At 38.3% G+C, this 17698-nt stretch overlaps 2 protein-coding genes across 2 annotated transcripts; one reads left to right on the top strand and one right to left on the bottom strand.

Moving 5' to 3' along the window:
• The first annotated feature begins 10008 nt into the window (after nt 1-10008).
• On the top strand, nt 10009-11763 carry ttc36 (tetratricopeptide repeat domain 36). The gene is made up of 3 exons (XM_068317442.1): nt 10009-10193; nt 10419-10607; nt 11375-11763. Exons 1-3 carry the CDS (start codon nt 10088-10090, stop codon nt 11638-11640), a joined length of 561 nt encoding a protein of 186 aa, XP_068173543.1. The 5' UTR covers nt 10009-10087; the 3' UTR covers nt 11641-11763.
• Nucleotides 11764-12251: 488 nt separating this feature from the next.
• LOC137596722 (F-box only protein 40) lies at nt 12252-15932 on the bottom strand. Its single transcript, XM_068317440.1, has 3 exons — nt 15875-15932; nt 13739-15607; nt 12252-12657 (listed from the first exon to the last, which is right to left on the bottom strand). The coding sequence occupies exons 2-3, from the start codon at nt 15590-15592 to the stop codon at nt 12475-12477; spliced, it is 2037 nt and encodes a 678-aa protein (XP_068173541.1). The 5' UTR covers nt 15593-15607; nt 15875-15932; the 3' UTR covers nt 12252-12474.
• Nucleotides 15933-17698: the final 1766 nt, after the last annotated feature.

Consider the following 17698-nt stretch of genomic DNA (forward strand, 5'->3'; position numbering starts at 1 on the left):
AAAAGAAATATGTAACTCCTACACAGCCATATTTAGTCCTTCACACAATCCGGGATGACATATTAACCAACCATTTTTGTACCCAGTGAACTATCTGACGAGAAGCAATTTACAATCCATACAATATTTCAGCTGATTAGATCCCACACATCACTCCAAGGGACTTTTCATTTTCCAAATGAGTTATCCCGCCTGCACAAATGATGTAGCCGCATGACATCAAGTGTTAAATAAGCTTTGGACCAAGGCTATTCATTCTACTTTGTGGCTGCACTGTATTGTCTACTCCACCATAAAAACCCTATTTTCACCCAATGTAGGTAAACGATCTCCAGAGATATCCATGTGCTCATTCAACTTTTTAATAGAGGACTTTAAAAAATGCAGATGGCCTCACAGAAGGACTGGATTGGTGTTTTCATGTGCATCCTGCCATGAGAGCAGTTGACTAAAAAATGCATGAGGAATGTCACATCGCTTTGTTGTGTGCTTTCAAGGAAAAAGTCCATGTAAAAAAGTGTCTGGTGTATTTATTTGCTTTCTTTTCAGGTCCAGGTATGATATGTAACTACAGGGGTTCAGTTGTTTTAATGTAATTATTTATCTAATTATGTGATCTGTCATGCAGAAGTGATGCAATTTGAATTTTCTACACTGAATACCTGCATGCATGCATATACTATATGCATACACACATATTTACGTACTTACATACATACTGTACATAAAAAATACATATATACACATACTGTATAAATACCTATATACACAAAAACCCTCATGAACATGCACAAAACCTAATTTTATAGTTATTTTAAGTAACATGTTTTGAAATTTTCAATAGCAAACTTTCAAAGAAACCCTCAATACTATCCAGATTGTCAGCAAGTCATTGTATAGCACAGAGGGAAACTCTTACTCATGCTTATAAATCCAAACAGAGCTGTCAAATAAGCAGAGAAAAAACATGTATCGAACAACTGTGTGTGCGTGCGTGCGTGTGTGTGTGTGTGTGTGTGTGTGTGTGTGTGTGTGTGTGTGTGTGTGTGTGTGTGTGTGTGTGTGTGTGTGTGTGTACTATCAGTAGGATAATACTAAAAGAATTCATAAATTCAATAGAAAAATGTCATTTGACCCATAAATAACATGCAGCTCTTGTGTTCAACAAAATAACAAAAATAAAATATTATAGCTGCTGTGCAGCAGCAATCCAGAATTTGGGTTTTAGGGGTGAAGAGAAGATAAAAACATAAAAGGCAAGATAAAGGAGAAATCCAGGAGGGTCCATGAGCAGAACAGCGTGTATCAGGGTCATCATTAAACATGTCACTCACTCACACAGCACAGTGTCTGCGTAGGTATATGATGTCGTTTCAGTTTCATCTGGGTTTTGAATTCACAATCTTTCCCATTAATTAACCATTGTGAAAATGTTATGCGACCCTGGGAAGTGCGTTGACCTGGGGGGAAATTTGAGGGGGCTTTACACATGCTAATAACAAAGACATGTGAGTCTGTCAGCACAATGGCCACAGAGCATGATTAAACTACCGTCATGCGTCTAGAGTGTTGTTCAGTCATAGGCCTTAGGACCCTTTTACTGCATATGTTAGATGTTTCCCTGCACTTGATTTAAATGAATGGCTCATCAGGAAGCTTTTGCAAAGCTTGATTAGTAGCTGACTATTTGAATCAATTGTTTAGGAAAAAGAAAACAAAACAAGGCCACTGCCTTATATATATATATATATATATATATATACACACACACACACATATATATACATATATATATACATATATATATGTATATGTGTATATATATATATATACACATATCTATATATACACATATCTATATCTATAGATAGATAGACAGACAGACAGACAGATAGATTGGTAGATATAGAGATAGAGAGATCCATCCCATCTTCAAGAAAATGGGTGGGTGGGAGAATGGATGATGGATGGACGGACGCAAGAACGAACTGACGAATGGATGGATGAATAATTTTTTACAACTTAGAAGACTGACTCCATACATGATAAACTGTTGATCAAAGATATGCTATTTCCTTTTAATTCTATTGTTAAACATGAGTGTGGATTTCATAATATTAACAACATAACACAGTTATTTATTTGCTTTCCATTTAAATTGTAAAATTTTAGATTTTGCTCAGAAGTAGTCACAGTGCAAATAATGGATTTGTTATGTTTTGGGTTTTTTCACAGCTACTCTCGCGTCGCCATCAGGATTGTTAATTTAAACTGGAAGAATGTTTGCATGAGACTGGCTCTACATGAAGACTTTCGTCCACGTTCATGAGCGAGAAGTCATACTTAGGAAAACAAGGAAAATGCATAATAAAAGAACAAAAATACATTGTCATTGTCTGGAGGATTTGGTAGCAGCAACATAAAAATGCTACCCTCCATAAAATAAACTGGAGTGCTGAAACAACACAGGTTAATGATAAAGCATCTTTGTTGCTTCATTTAAGAACTGAAAAACAAATGTATGCATCACCTTTTCCTTTAAGATCTTTTTTCCATGTTTTCACAGACCAACTATAGTGAAATTCCTCCCTGAGACACTGACCACAGCTATGATGTACTGTATAATCCCCCCATAGGCTCCACATGCAGGTGCATAATCCGAGATTGATGTTAACAGTTTACGGAGGGCAAGCACAGGCAAAGTGAGAGAGAAAACTGAGCTCGGTAGACCTCTTTATATTGTTCAGATAACGATGATCATTCTCTCTGCGTAATGCTTCTCTTGTTGATTTGAGCAAGACAATGACTTTGGGAGCAAATGGTTGCAGATCTACTGGCCCAGTGGGTAAATTTAGAGGGTTGTCTTCTTTTTGACTTTAAGCTCTAGTAGTAGTTTGAACAGTATGCTATGCCTCAGAGGAGCAGTCTCTCTTCATACTGCAGGAGCTGCAATAGACTCTGATGCAAGCAGGTGCTGCATTCTTGCACAGAAAGGGAACATTTCAAAAGCTTCCCCAACCGTAGGATTTCTGACAGTAGTGTTGGCAGTAAGCTGATGGTCAGATCATCGACTGTCTCCATACTGACTTTCACCAGCAGCCCTGTTTGCTGTGACTATTTTTTTTGTTTTTAACTTTTGTTTTAACTATATAGTATGTTCTATATATTTTCACATATAGATGGATATGACAAACAGTATACAAGTAGTCCTCATGATATGAACATTTGACTGCAAAAATTTGGAGATGTTAACAACCATACCCGTCTACTGCAGTTCCCCTTTCTGCCACAACCCCTGCCAAGATGGGCATCTCCAACACTCATCTCCCCCATCTGGTTCATGTCTAATCACTCACCTCCCTGGATACTTTACAATTTATTATGGCTGATAAAGCAAAGGTTAGCGATGATAGTGGTCATCTCCAATAAAAACTCTGCCTGTGACAATACATCTTCTCTCCTCCTCGTCTTCCTGTGCTCTAAACATGAGTTTCAATATTGTGCTACTTTATCGTTCAGAGGATCAGTAAAATCAACAGCTGAATCTGGGTTTTATTGTTGGATATGCTTAAAAAACTAGTCAAGAGTTCCTTTAAGTGTTTTCTTATTTTCCTCCTTAAGGATAAACTATGGTAAACTAATCTGAATTCAAAGCAATCGCCTGAACCACGAGTGACGACTTATGTTAGATATTGGAATAAGATGTATTTTAATATGGCTATATATTTTTATTCTTATTTATTGTGCAGTAAGACGATATTGTAACAACCTGTGTAACTGCAGACTTTTATTGGGATGGGCACCAGTCACTGGCTGATGTTATTGAGCTGTAGGCTTTAGTTGTGTTGGGCTAAGGGAAGTACGTGACACTTGGGAAAAGAGAACGAGAGTTTGAGAGTTAGTCATGAGCGGGAGTTGTGTCTCTATTCAGAGTTCCTGTGCAAAGAGATGAATAAAGCTCGATAAGGCCTCTGTGTGTGAGTTCAACACTGCTGCAGTTATTGTTAATATTCGGGGTATTACAATATTATGTGCTTTTAGTGTATTTCTACTGATTTTACGATTTTATTATTTGTGTTGGTCAGACTTGATATGATTTAAAATAATTTTTTATTTTGCTGTGCTTCGTTTTCTTTTTTGTTTTCTCTTTTTTTTTGGGGGGGGGGGTGACAACATATAATCAAGAACAACTTCTATTATGTGTTATTTTTATATCCTGTAATTATTTTTCAGTCTTTAGGGCATAACACGTTCATGTTTTGCAGGGTAATTACATTTCAATGACCTCAAGTGGCAATTATAGATTGAAATTTAATATATAACTACTTACGAACAATCAACTTAAAAACAACCTCTTGGAACCAATTGTGTTCGTATATTAGGTCTACCTGTACACAGTGATATAGAACAAAAGAATATTTACATCAGTAACATAAAGTATGACTGATGGACTGTACTGTATTTGTCCAACATTTTCATCAGACTATATTTTGTGATAGCATCTTCACACTTTTACATTTGGATAACACATAGCAAGAGTAATATTAAACGTGCCTGCAATGTGCACTAACCTAGAGAATCTCTAAGATTTCTTTGCTTCAGAGTCTCAGTGTGTTGTTTTCTCTCAGCCAGTGAGCGGAGCCCAGCACCTCTAACAAAGCAGCCTACTACACCTTAAATTCCTCTGTGTCCGTGTGAACCATAAATCATCCATGGTTCGTTATGACAGTTCTAGATACGCTCCACCACATTGCTTTAGGAGGACATTATAGTTACATGTCCAGATATCCCAAATCCTAAAGTTTCCATTCAGTGTCATTTGTTTTGTTCCTCCATAGTGCCTCTGTGCCAACAAACATGGTGTCAATCATGGTTGTTTTGTTGGAGGAATGAGTGACTAGGAATGTGCATGGACACTGTAACCATGTTTGATTAAAGTTTTCTGCTCTTGAACTCCGTACAACTTTGTCTTTGTTTTGAATATCTTTTTTTCTTGTTTAATCTTTATCTACTCACTGTTATAATACCCTCCAGTTAATTTAGTAGACTCTAAATGACCATTTAAAAATGAATTCATCTGTATTGTTTAAAAGTGAGTTTAGCACATACCCTGCTGATTAAAGTCAAGCACAAGCTTTTTGTAAGCAGTGCCTGAGGGAAGCAGTATAGCGGCAGCTTAACTAATTCAGGCATCCAAGTTTCAAAATCATAATACAAACTACAGATGAAAGTACAACAATGGATTCAAGATTTGCTCATTACCTTGAAATCGTCACTATCTTTTTGTTTTTTGGGGGAAGATTGTGTAAACAAAGCCACTAAATGGATTTTTATTGAACTTATTGGGAAAGGTGGAAAAATGGAAGAGAAAAACTTTAGACATGGATCTGAATGAGTGGATAAATTCTGAATTTTTTCCATACTCTTTATCACCCCTGGATTGAAAACCGCAGAACCGATTTCTACAAAACCTTGTGGAGGGCTGGGGCAGAGACCAGACAAATATATGCGCGTAGCAGTGATCGACCTTGACTTTCTTTCAACAAAAAAAAACAAAAACATGAAATTTATTGGCGAGAATCCTCCAATCTCAGTGTCACACTAACATCTGTCTGAGTAGAACAGAAGGCTAAATTTTTGTGAGCCAATTATTCATGGAGAATTGTAGCATGTTAATCAATTACTCCTAGGATGCTACTGCAAACATGTTATTTTACTTATGAAATAAGACTACAGTCATATACAGTGCCTGAACTAATCTGTTATGAATTGAGCAAACAAATTGCAACAACAATATAAGCTAGTAAACAACGCTGAGATTTATGATGATCCCATTATATGCAGCAACCTATTGTGGGAGACAGGAGTAATGCCTGCCAGCCTTGGCTGAACCACAAGCTTAGAATTCCTTCATTCCCTCACAGGATGTGCCATAAAAATGCAATAAATGCATGAGATTCAACACATTCTCCAACCAGGTATTCCTGAGGTAGTGTGTATACCTTTTGAGCACATTATAATTAATAATCTCCTGGATATCTATTGCTTTCCTGTTGTTATTTTGTCTGTGTTATCTGCACAGAATGTATTGTGTAGCAAACTATTATGAACAGCACATAAAGCCATCAGAATGAAATGTGGACATTTCCCCTGCATGTTAATAGAAGCAGGAAGATGTACAGTAGTAGTTATTGTAGTGCTGTGTGTTTCATACAGTCTCTCATAAAAGGAGCAGGTTTTTTATTTGCTTAACCTCTGGCACCTCTGCCGTTATTCCCCATATCTTCATAGAGAGGATTACTTTGTTTTAATCCAGCTCAGTGCCCCCGCACAGGGCGCAATAGTTCTCTGTCATCGCAACAGGCCAAGTATCGACACACGGGTCCCTGTTTACCTCCATAGGGCAGAAGGATTAGAAACACAGGCTTTGATGTCAGATTTACAGACAGAAGTGGAGCAAAGCTAAAGCCTCTCAGGGATATTATGATATCCAAGTCCATTTCTTTACCAGGCGTTATAAGGCATAGGAAAAAGGAATATATGGAGAATCAAATGAATCAGATTTTATTTCACTTCCCTTTTTAAATTTTGAGTATTTGCTGTGTTTATAATATTACAAAAGATGTTTTTCCTCCCTGTCCACTAATGTTGTCCACACTTTCTGCTGAGAAGCTACTGAGTAGTAATGTTGTCTCATTCCGTATTAGGACAATATATGGTCTTCCATTATTTATATTCTTCTTTTGCAGTCAGATTTAATCTGTCTTTTATCCTTGTAATTGCTTACACACAGTATGTGTCTGTTGTTGCTGTATGTTGGTATTAGGCTTTACAACAATCCCGCCACGGAGGGTCAGGGTGATTTTATTATCTCTTAATTTCCCTCTTGGCCTGCAGCAGAAGAATTTCTATTGTCTCAGCAAAAGGATAGTGAGCATTGTAAACTGTTTTCTTTATAGACATTATCACATGGAACGACGCTGATGCAGTGACATTTTCTGTAATAGAATATTGATAATCTTCACACAAGTGCTTCTCTACTTTTGAACTATAGTGCAGTTCATGGGGGGGACAAACTGCTCTTGCTGAAAATCTGCTGCTTATCAAGTAGCCGTGAACATGATAGCTGAGCCCTCACTCTTTAACACTTTTTACCCTGTAGAAAACGGGAATCCAGCAGGATCAAACTCTCCATGCTGACTTTAGGGATATGGAGACTCGGCAGACAAAAAAGTGGCAAGAGCTCTCCCAAGTGGTAACAAAGAAAACTTCTTTCTACGCAGCAATTACGACTGTTTGTAATCTTATTGGTTTTTTTTATAATTCAGTCAAGTAACTGTTCTCTCTAAGGATTTTCATTTTCTGTCAAGGTCAGGGTTTTATTTTACAGCTCAATTAAGACCTGAATGGCATCAAAATATAAAATTGCATAAAGTGATGGAAGTGTAAATTAAACTTAAGCTTGCATGACTAGTCAACCTGATGACATTAAGGGTTAGAATATTCTGTGTGTGTATATGTGTGTGTGTGTGTGTGTGTGTGTGTGTGTGTGTGTGTGTGTGTGTGTGTGTGTGTCTGCGTGTGTTTGTGTGTGTGTGTGTGTGTGTGTGTGTGTGTGTGTGTGTGTGTGTGTGTGTGTGTGTCATAAGTAGTATAAACATAAGAGGAAACACCTACGATCCCGCTAGTTCAATGTCAGATCTGTTTTATTTGAGTCAAAACCCTGTGCCTCCATGATCTCTCTCCTGTTCCAGCCGACTGCTGTCTGTAATTGGAAACAAGTGAAAAAGGCTTTGAGCTGAAACCATTCTTATCTGACACTCACTTAAACACGTTGGTTGGAGATTCTTGCAGTTACTTACGAGAGAACAATTACACGCCACTGTGTTTCCGTGTTTGATTCTAATGCTCAGATCAGTACCACCTGTATTCATGCCATCTACATTAGCTGTTACTGCTTATCCTGCTGGCAATATCTTCTGTTACTTTACATGCAACAAAATTCCCTTTTTAAACAGTTATTTTCTGCCTCCCTTCTCTCATATGTTGCTGTGGAGCTCCATACAGAGCTCCTGCTCTTCAAACAAGCACTGAACCTCAGCTCCTTGATGAACTAATCTGCTCCAGTTCTTTCTAGTATCCTTTATTCATTGCCCATACTAATGTACAGTATAATACACTAACTCATATCATCCATTCATACTTCATCCATTAGCTGGCTTACAGCTAGCCTCTCATCAATAAGTAAGAGCATTATTCACTCTTTATAGTGATATTAACAAAAGCGCTCCCTAAAGAGTATATTTTCTTTTCTAATTCCAGATTCTGAATGAACAGCACAGATTGCCTGTGCACTATAATAAAGCACAGGGGTTTGCATCACATTTTAATGTCTATAGTATGAAATGTTGCTGCTTATGTCACTGATTACAGATGCCACTAAAATACTACAGGTCACACAGTGATATCAAATAGCTTCTTCAATCAAAGCACCAACATCTGACTTCACAGCCGGAGACAGGAGCAGTTTAAACATGGAAAGATGTTTCCTCTTCTCTTTCATTAAATTGATCCTGATTTAAACGTTATAAAGTAAACATTACAGAAAAGAGAAACAAAGATGAGAGACGAAATATGATTAATTTACATCTTTAGGCAGAAAAAAAATATTTCAGTTGTACTAACCACTTATTTATTGTTTTTACTCTCTATAATCATTGCCCAAGGAATCATTCAGTAATAGAATTGACTGTATTGTTCAAATTACACACAGCTGTGCACATAACACTTCAATTTCCCTGTCGATATAGATATACCATACTATTACATATTACCTAATCTAGTCACATCATGCAAAACAACTGCAGAGAACTCACAATGACTGACATGGTGTGCAGAAGAAGAAAAGTATCTTGTCACTGTTTGGAACAATGACATTCTGCTCAGTCTGCAGTTAATCACTCTTCCAGCAAGCATGACGACATACCAAAATAATGTTATTGATGTAAACCACACTTCAGGGAAAGAGTTTAACTGACAAAAATTGTGTTCCTGGATGCAGACTGATCAGATGACCCAACAAGAAAACACAAAGACATCTAGTCACCAACAAGCGAGTGCTCATTTTATTACTTCCTATCTATCATGGCATCAAAGTGCCTCCAGCTCCAGGTCCGCAGGGAAAACAGGAGAGAGTTTTTTGTTTCATTTGTCTGCCTTATAGGGAACTTCTATTTTAAATCCAGCTATGTATAAGCAGAGCGGTGTATAAAGCCTTTTGATGGTACATGAGTAATTCTCTTGAAACAGTTTGATGTTTTGGTTTGACAACATAGTCCTGAGACCGATCTGCTACAGATTGAACACTCTCGATCTGTAAAACCTCAATGAAAAGCTACTTACTGGACATGCTCAATAATGGTTCCACATCTTTTAGGATGCAAAACTGTACTGGAATCCTGCCACTGATTATGTTAAAAGTAAACTGCTGGATTTAAATGAATGATTTCAAATAATGGATGACAGTGTTTCAATATATTGGTGAGATGGAATTGTAAAATTGCACTGTTAAATAATCCTGAGTGATGAAAATGTTACAAAGGTAAAGGTCTGGAAATGCTCATAGCAAATCAGAACAAGAACAAAGCTAAATGGCCAGTTATTACTAATGATTATTATTATTATTATTAATGTCATTTATTATTATTGTTGTTGTTGTTGTTGTTGTTGTTGTTGTTGCTTATTCATTTGAAACACTTTTTAGTAAATAACTACTGGTGATTATATCATGTGACTGCCTCACATGATGATTTCCATTGACAGAAATCATCAGAAAACAGAAAATTTTCTCTGAGCTCACAGCAGCTCTGTGGTATGCCTGCATTTTTTAGTAAACTAAATACAGATGTATTCAGGAGAGTCAAATCTCAAAGTCCACCTCTGTTTCCACCCCCTGCTTCGATTGGCTGGTAGTCACACGACGAGTTAAGAGGAGACACATTGTAAGACCTGTTGTAATTCAGGTCTCACTGCTTTCTTCTTTTTTTTTCAACAATCTTTCACTGCAATCTCTGCAGACACTACCAAGATGGCTTCAACACATGACAAAGCTGTTCTCCAAACTATATTCAACCCCACTAGTCCTTTTGGAGACATCCCTGGTCTGAACCAAGATGAGGAATTAAATGATGATGGTGAGAACTTTTCTTGCTTGATGTGTCTCTACATATCATGTAACAGCTTTTATGTTTATCATTTCACAGCATATTGAATTTATTTAAACACATCCTATTCTTGCACTAAAAACATGACGTTTTAATCCAAGATGATTTGTGGGAGACATTTCTGTGTTTTGTTTGCTGAGCTACCTGTCAATTGAGTTTGAGCGCTTTTTCAACCTGTTTATCTCACTCTGCCAGACAGTGGCTTTGACACAGAGTTGCTGAAGCAAGTGAAAGACTTGGAGTTGCAGGGTGTCTCTGCAGCAGAGGCTGGGGATTTGCAAGCTGCACTTCAACTGTTCAGCCAGGCAATCCACATCCTCCCTCAACGAGCTTCAGCCTATAACAACCGGGCACAGGCTCTGCGGCTCCGGGGGGACACGGCAGGTACCAGTCACAAATTTAATAAGGACCCTCTCAGGTACTAGTGTTCCAGCATATCAAATTGTCATGCTGAAGTTCAGAGTGGCAGCATATCTGACCTTTGTCTGATGTCCTGTCAGCGGTGCTACTATAAAACATCTGACTGCTTTGTTTTAGGTATTGTTGTGTCAAAGGTAACAAGAAAAAAGAAACCGAATGTAAAGACTCAAGGAAATTTAGTGCCACAGAAAGTTCTGAAACATCTTAAAGTTTATGATGTATTGTGTGTTTCAGTGGAAAGAACCAGCTTCCAATGTCTTTTATAAATTAGTTGTACTAAAGTACAGCTTTGACAAAATGCTGTGTTGTAGCTAATGCACATTTTGAAACTTGTATTTCTTGTAGCATCATTTAACCTCTCTGGTACTTTCAACTCTTGCAGGGCCCCTTTATTTACTGCTGGATTATTAGTTAAAAGGACAATGGAGTACTGTATTAATCTGAAAATAGGGCATAATAGAGCATAGTTGAGATTATTGTTCATACATTTGAGACTTTTTGAGTAATTGAAAAATGTCACATAATTCTGTGAATAAGTTAACATAACAGAATTAATATAAATCCTTTTTTATTTGACTGCATAATCTTCAGTGTATAGCAGTAAAGTTATTCTTCTGCTGCAGACATTACACAGATTTTAAATCCAGCCTGAGGGGCCTTCTTTACATAATGAATTGGAAATCAACTTTCAGGGCATGTGCAAGCCTCACAGTGTTCTTGTCTCCTCACAGGAGCACTGGAGGACCTGGATCGAGCCATTTCCCTGAGTGGTGGGGCTGGACGAACTGCCTGCCAGGGGCTGGTTCAAAGAGGCCTTTTACACAGATTAGCAGGGAAGGATGATGAAGCCAGGGCAGATTTTGAGAAAGCAACTGCACTTGGAAGCGAATTTGCTCGACAACAGGCTGTGATTCTCAATCCTTATGCAGCCCTCTGCAACAAAATGTTGTCAGAGGTGATTAACAAAATGCGAGACCCAGTGCCTGAGATGTTGTAGTTAATGTAGATGAGCTGATAATTCCTCCAGTTTGTTGTTTATATGTACCAAAAATTAAAGTTATAACCCATTTATTTTATTTTAATTCCATTGCTCTTAAAGAATAAATGAGACTAACTGTAATTCAGCTTGTTATGTAGCATTTAATGGCTGTGACAGACAAAATCTAGTCCTGCTATTTTCCTTGAACAGGTGTTTTCTAAATTAGATATACAGTTGTCACTATTTCCGTCATGAAACACACACTGCTGTGTGTTATTCAACGACATGCTGTACAAGATGTGATCAATCATGGCTCCAATGATAAAATGTATTTCACATTTTCTCCAGTAGATGTCAGGCTTGTAATTTTAAAAAAAAAGAACAATACAGTATCATTAAGAAATAACGGTATTTCATCTCAAAAAAGAATAAAAACAGAGCAAACACCACAGGTCATTCATAAAAAGGGGCATTATATGATTTTATGGAGCTTTCTAAATCCACAATTCATAAGTGTTGGGTCAAGGAGGGATGAACTGTATCCCAAAAAATATTACACAAGAGGAGTGGTACATCTTGAACAGGTACCAGTTCACTTGAGTCCACAATACTCCATGTACAACAACTACTGACAGACAAAATAAAATTGCCTTTATTTTGCATATCTCATTTTTTGTTTAAACCGGCTGTCTGCTAACTATTTTCCTTCTGTACCCATACAGCAGTTGTCAATTTTAATGAGGTTTTATCCCCTAAATAGTTCTGTGAATACATAAATATCAAGTATAAGTAGTTGTAAACATGGCATCTCTCCTGTTATTGCCCAAATATTGTTTGCAGGTTTCACAATCATTATGATTCACCGTTTACTCCTTCTTTCTGACGTTGAACCTCTTCCAGGCAGACTAAAGCCACCGGCCCAGTGCAAATCTCTTTCTGGTAGAAGAAGCAGGTCTTCAGGTGATCTGACATTGAAGGAGTATTTTTGAAGCTCCATCTGTCCACAGGGGAAAACAGAGAGCTGAACTCCCACACCTGTAAAACACAGAGAGAGAGCTGAGGTACATGTAGGAGCTGGCTGCCATGGAATAAACCCTACTGTAGTAATGTCCAGAAATATGTGTTTTATTCTTTTTAAAATCTAGGACAGATTATTTTTATCATGTCAGGGCATGATGTTATTTTTGCATCTATCATGACAAATTCATATAAATTATGCCCTACAGTGGGGGAGCAAATACCCAGCTGTCGGCATACAAACTCGACGCCTTGTTTCCTTGAATGATCACACATCTGACTTGTTTTGGACTATATTTACTAGCAGCAAGGCCTTGGGCCATTCCACATCACTGATACCACTGGCACGCTCTCTATCCCATGATCACTGCAATGTTGAGATAGTCAGTGTAAAAATACACATTAGATCACCTCCAGCAGACAGGCAGCATACATTTGCAAAATTAAATGGCAGACACCAAGCATTTCATTATTAGATTTTTTTTATAGAAGTATGATAAATTTAAATGTTCATAGCTTTAGGGAAATACCTAAAAGTTAATTATACCAAAACAAAATTTAGATAATCTCAAAAAACAAAGCAGCTTTTGACAGGCTCAGACCGATGGGCGTCCCAGTGGTCCAGTGGTCTGAGACATGTGCTATAAGTTCAAGCTCATTGATCAAACGTAAATGTCAACGCACCATCCCTGGTTTTAACCTTGCTATTGCCAGTTATCCCCCTTTAAAGCTTATAAGGTCACTATCACAAAAATGAATCATAGTAGTTGGGTTAGGGTTGGTTAGTTGTCTAACAACTTTGTTCATTTTCCTATTTTCTGTTTTTTTTTTAATAATAATAATAATAATGAAAACAGCAACAACAATAATAATGATGATGATAACAATAATGCTCAGTTGCATACATGACTGTGATGACTGTGATTTAGTTTATTGTTAGACAAGGTCTGAAAAATTGCCGACCATGCAGCTATTATGTTACATAAAAGATCAAATACCACTGGGAGTGTGTTTGTGTGTGTGTGTATATATATATATAGGGCCATTATACATATATATATATAAAACCAAGAACAAAAAATTAAAAATCACTACTTGCTTTCTTTCGACATTTCCACGAGCTTCCTCCATGGGAATATGTCTTTCTCTCCCACTTCAGCGAGACCATTCCTCTCTCCTGCAACAGTGTTGCACACATTTCCCTCATCAGATGGGACACCTGGGACAGTTGAGATAATGTAAAACTGTCAAGGTAACCAGCTATATGCTGAAGAATCTCAAGGGGCAGTTGGCTCAGAGGATTCTGATTATCTTCAGCATTTCTGTGAGGGCTGAAGGTTCCCCCGCATTCAACGGGGGATGACAGGGTGTCTGGCTGGAGGACAAGGGCTCCGGCACCTTGGGAGAATTTTACTGTACATGTGTGGCCTGCGGGTTGAAACCTTGTCTGGTTGAAAGTACAGCCAAGGTATGCTAAGGGACAGCGCTGCTGGAACCAGCCACTTAGAGATGCCTGTATGTCCAAATGCACATTCCTGAAATGTGAGCAGTACTGATCACGTCGAAAGAAGTGGCCACATGTGTAGCTGAAGGCAGAGCTCGTTTTGTTATGTCTTCTTGTGACAGATTCTGTCTCAATATGTAGATAAAGACCATGACATGTATCAGTGATGACATCAGCAAGCGACGCGTCTGGTTTGAAAGGAGCAAAAGCAAAGTTGTATGTCTGTGTTCCTGTGTTCACATAGAGGCCATCTATCCCCACTGTCTCAGAAATTGAATGTCCTTTCAGTTCCTTTTCCAGAGAGCACAGGAGTGTGGCATCAATCTCACCATACATTACGTCCCCCTTTGACACATCCAAATCTGCAGTGTCAACACCCTGGTGTCTGGTCACAGGTTTTTGTCCTGGGTCCTTCAGGTAATGCCGCTTTGGTCGATAGCTGGCAGGAATGTTAAATGTGTGGACACTCTTAACCTCTATGGGCTCCAGATTCCCATATACAAAATCCTTTTCTCTTGGGGTGCATGCAGCAAGCTGGCCAAAGTTAATCAACATCGCCCCATTGTGCACAAGATACATGTTATACTCTGCAATATTTACTTCCTTGCTTAATCTCTCAAGGACCCCGTCTTGCCATGGTGCAAAGCCTATTGCATCAGCCATATTTGTGACAGCTCCAGCATTCTCTTGGCTCAGGTGTGAATCTCTTGTCTCCCCCTGACAGTTCAATGTTTCTCGCTTTTCCCTTTCCCTTCCTTTTTCCTGTGTCTCACTCAGGTTTTTTGGTTGTTCACATCCATTCATATCCTTCTTAAAGATTTTCTCCCAGGAGCTGTGTCTCTGAATGCCAGCTAAGTCTTTGCACTTTGCCAAATCATCCCTCGTCTTTTGACTTGCTCCTCTTTCCTCCATCCTCATGCAGCCGTTTTCTGTATTTTCACCTGAAACTAAAGTGCACCTTGCATTCTCTGCAGCGCTGTCGGCTGGTGCAGACATATCCTGAAGGGCAGGATCCTCTACTATTAATTCAGGAAAAACATCTTTCATTTTGATGGATCGAAACAGCAGCTCTTGGTCCCTGAGAGCCAAAGCAACATCAAGGTTTTCCTCGGTGAGAGGGTTTTCTGAAACATTTTTATAGAAGGTCAATTCAGTTTTGGAAACAGGCCAGCGGTTCCACTCCTGAGAGCAGCAGACCACACTGGCAGGGCAGAACTGCAAGTGTTTGGCTAGCCTGTGGCGCGGCATGGTGAGAGGACAGCCATTGGTGACATTGAAGCATGGGACTATCTCATTGGGACAAAGAAGCTGGTGCTCTTCTTTCTTGCACATATGAAAGACGGAACCACATTTCTGATCACACTTAACGACCGCACATGAGACAGAAATCTGCACCGGGACTTGACAGTCAATATAATAACACTTTTCACAATGTTCATGACGATACATCTTTCTGTTCTTCACCTTAAAAGGAAAATACAACAAAACAGATGAGAGGATAATATACAGTATTTCAAAAGTACAAGAATTCAATCTGAATATAAAGTTAACGACATGTGTTCTGAGAATAAATGCTATAATAATATATGTTATATTTATATATAAAGAATATTTTAAATAAACATTAATATATGGATTGAGAAGCTGAATATAGTACAATTACTTTACAAAGATTAACTACATGTTCAGCTTTCTAACAAGTGTAACAACAATAATAATAACATATCTCACCCTCTTTTCCTCTGAGCGAGTCACCTTCTGTCACTGGCACCTCTGAGTAAACTCTGCACTGTGTCTGGAAATTATTAATGGACACAATAGAGGGCAGACAGGCCAGTGGGACGGGGCACCATTGTCACACAGCCATTAAGAGGGAAGGTCAGGTTACTGCCCCCACTGCTGTTGCACGTGACAGGGTGATGATAGTAGCAGGTAATCCAGGTTCTCAACAGTTTAGCTGCCATATGTTAAAAACCAATGCTGTCAGTCTGTAGATACACAGCCTTCCATTCCATTCCTCAAATATTTAAAAATAATTCACAATAAGGCACCAAATAGTTAACAGTACTTTACCAAAGGATTTTTCTGAAATTTTAAGAGTAAGAACCACTGGCTATTCATAGGTGATCGCTTTTTAAAGGGGATTCTTTTACTGTTCATATTCACAATAAAACGTTGCACCATGTTTGTTTGACCTGGTCGATGTTCGCCACCAGATGTCAGTCACACCTTTTTCATTTTCTCCAGCAGCTCCATACTATGGACTAGTTAAATCCAGTGGGTTTACGCGGTAAAATCAAAAATATGGTTTTAACACAGATTGATTTAAAGTCTTCTGACATCTGTGAAGTTGATTATATCCCAGTCTGGTGCCTGACAGCTTTGGGATCTGTTTGTAATTCTTTCAGAGAATTAGCTGGAGGGAAACTTCTTCAGGAGATGATTTGATGCAATATGGAAACTGATTTTTTTTTATCAACACCTCACACCATTCATGGAAAAGCACCAAAGCAGCTGCTTCTTTTCATTAAATCAATATTCAGCCCAAAACAAACCTGCTGCTCCATAACATCAGTAATTCAGTCGTATGCATACAGGAGCTGAGTTATTGTCGACTCCCATTAAAGTAGGAATGCTTTATTTTCAAACTGCAGAGTCTACCTAAAATAAAGCTGTTGTACCTGGTTGTCCATCATTCTCTTGCAGAAATGCTTTCTTATGCAATAATAGGCATTGATTCAATCTAACTACTAATTACACTCATTTACATTATAACTGGTTGTACCATCATCCTGTTCACTCCCACCATCACCCCAAAAACACTTACTGACAATCATTTTCCACCCCGGGTAAAATGTGCTGGACCTGCAATCTGCATCAGGGAGCTTTTGTGTATTTTTTTTTTCACCTGGCACAGATTACAATGAACATCTTATCGGAGGCAGCTGCTTCACTTTCTCCATACACTCTACAATCAGCATACATTTCATCAACAGAAATAAAAATGAGAGAGAGAGTAGCAAGGGAGAGTGTAAAATCACACTTGCTAGTACAACATTTTGTTGCTTTAAAGCAGCGGAACAGAGTAAAGAGTTCTGTGGTTGAGTTTGCATCAGTTCAGTAGAGTTTAAAATGCTTTGAAGCAGGTAAAGAAATAATGGATTAGTTCTGTATGGCTGCTGCTAAATGTGCTAATATCAACACATCTAAAGCTCGCAACAGAATATTAAATTCTAGAAACATCCATTCACAGTTTTACGGAGTTATGCGGCACAGTTGCCTGGCAACCAAAGGAGACTCCAGGAAGTAACTCCACCCATGGTGGAACAGTGGATTGTCATTTTCATGCTTTTTTTTAACAGAGATAAAAAATGTGTCTGTGGCTTTTCGGGGTTCTGGCATGTCGACTTTTTGTTCATTTGGATGGCCAGACTTTTTATCTTAGTCAGCAGGCCTCTGCAGCTTTACATCAATGCACCAGGGTATCAGATGCTTCATTTAGCTCTCCAAGAGAATAAAAATGTTACCTAAAAATATAAAGGAACAATATCATTT

Source organism: Antennarius striatus, chromosome 6 (genome assembly GCF_040054535.1).
Source record: "Antennarius striatus isolate MH-2024 chromosome 6, ASM4005453v1, whole genome shotgun sequence".
Classification (NCBI taxonomy): Eukaryota; Metazoa; Chordata; class Actinopteri; order Lophiiformes; family Antennariidae; genus Antennarius; species Antennarius striatus.

Excerpts from the sequence above, each read along its gene's own strand:
- ttc36 (XM_068317442.1), top strand. The coding sequence starts at position 10,088 with ATGGCTTCAACACATGACAAAGCTGTTCTCCAAACTATATTCAACCCC. Across the intron at positions 10,194-10,418 it reads TGAGGAATTAAATGATGATG|ACAGTGGCTTTGACACAGAG; the intron begins GTGAGAACTTTT and ends TCACTCTGCCAG. Across the intron at positions 10,608-11,374 it reads GCTCCGGGGGGACACGGCAG|GAGCACTGGAGGACCTGGAT; the intron begins GTACCAGTCACA and ends GTCTCCTCACAG.
- LOC137596722 (XM_068317440.1), bottom strand. The coding sequence starts at position 15,592 with ATGTATCGTCATGAACATTGTGAAAAGTGTTATTATATTGACTGTCAA. Across the intron at positions 12,658-13,738 it reads CGTGGAAATGTCGAAAGAAA|GTGTGGGAGTTCAGCTCTCT; the intron begins GCAAGTAGTGAT and ends TGTGTTTTACAG.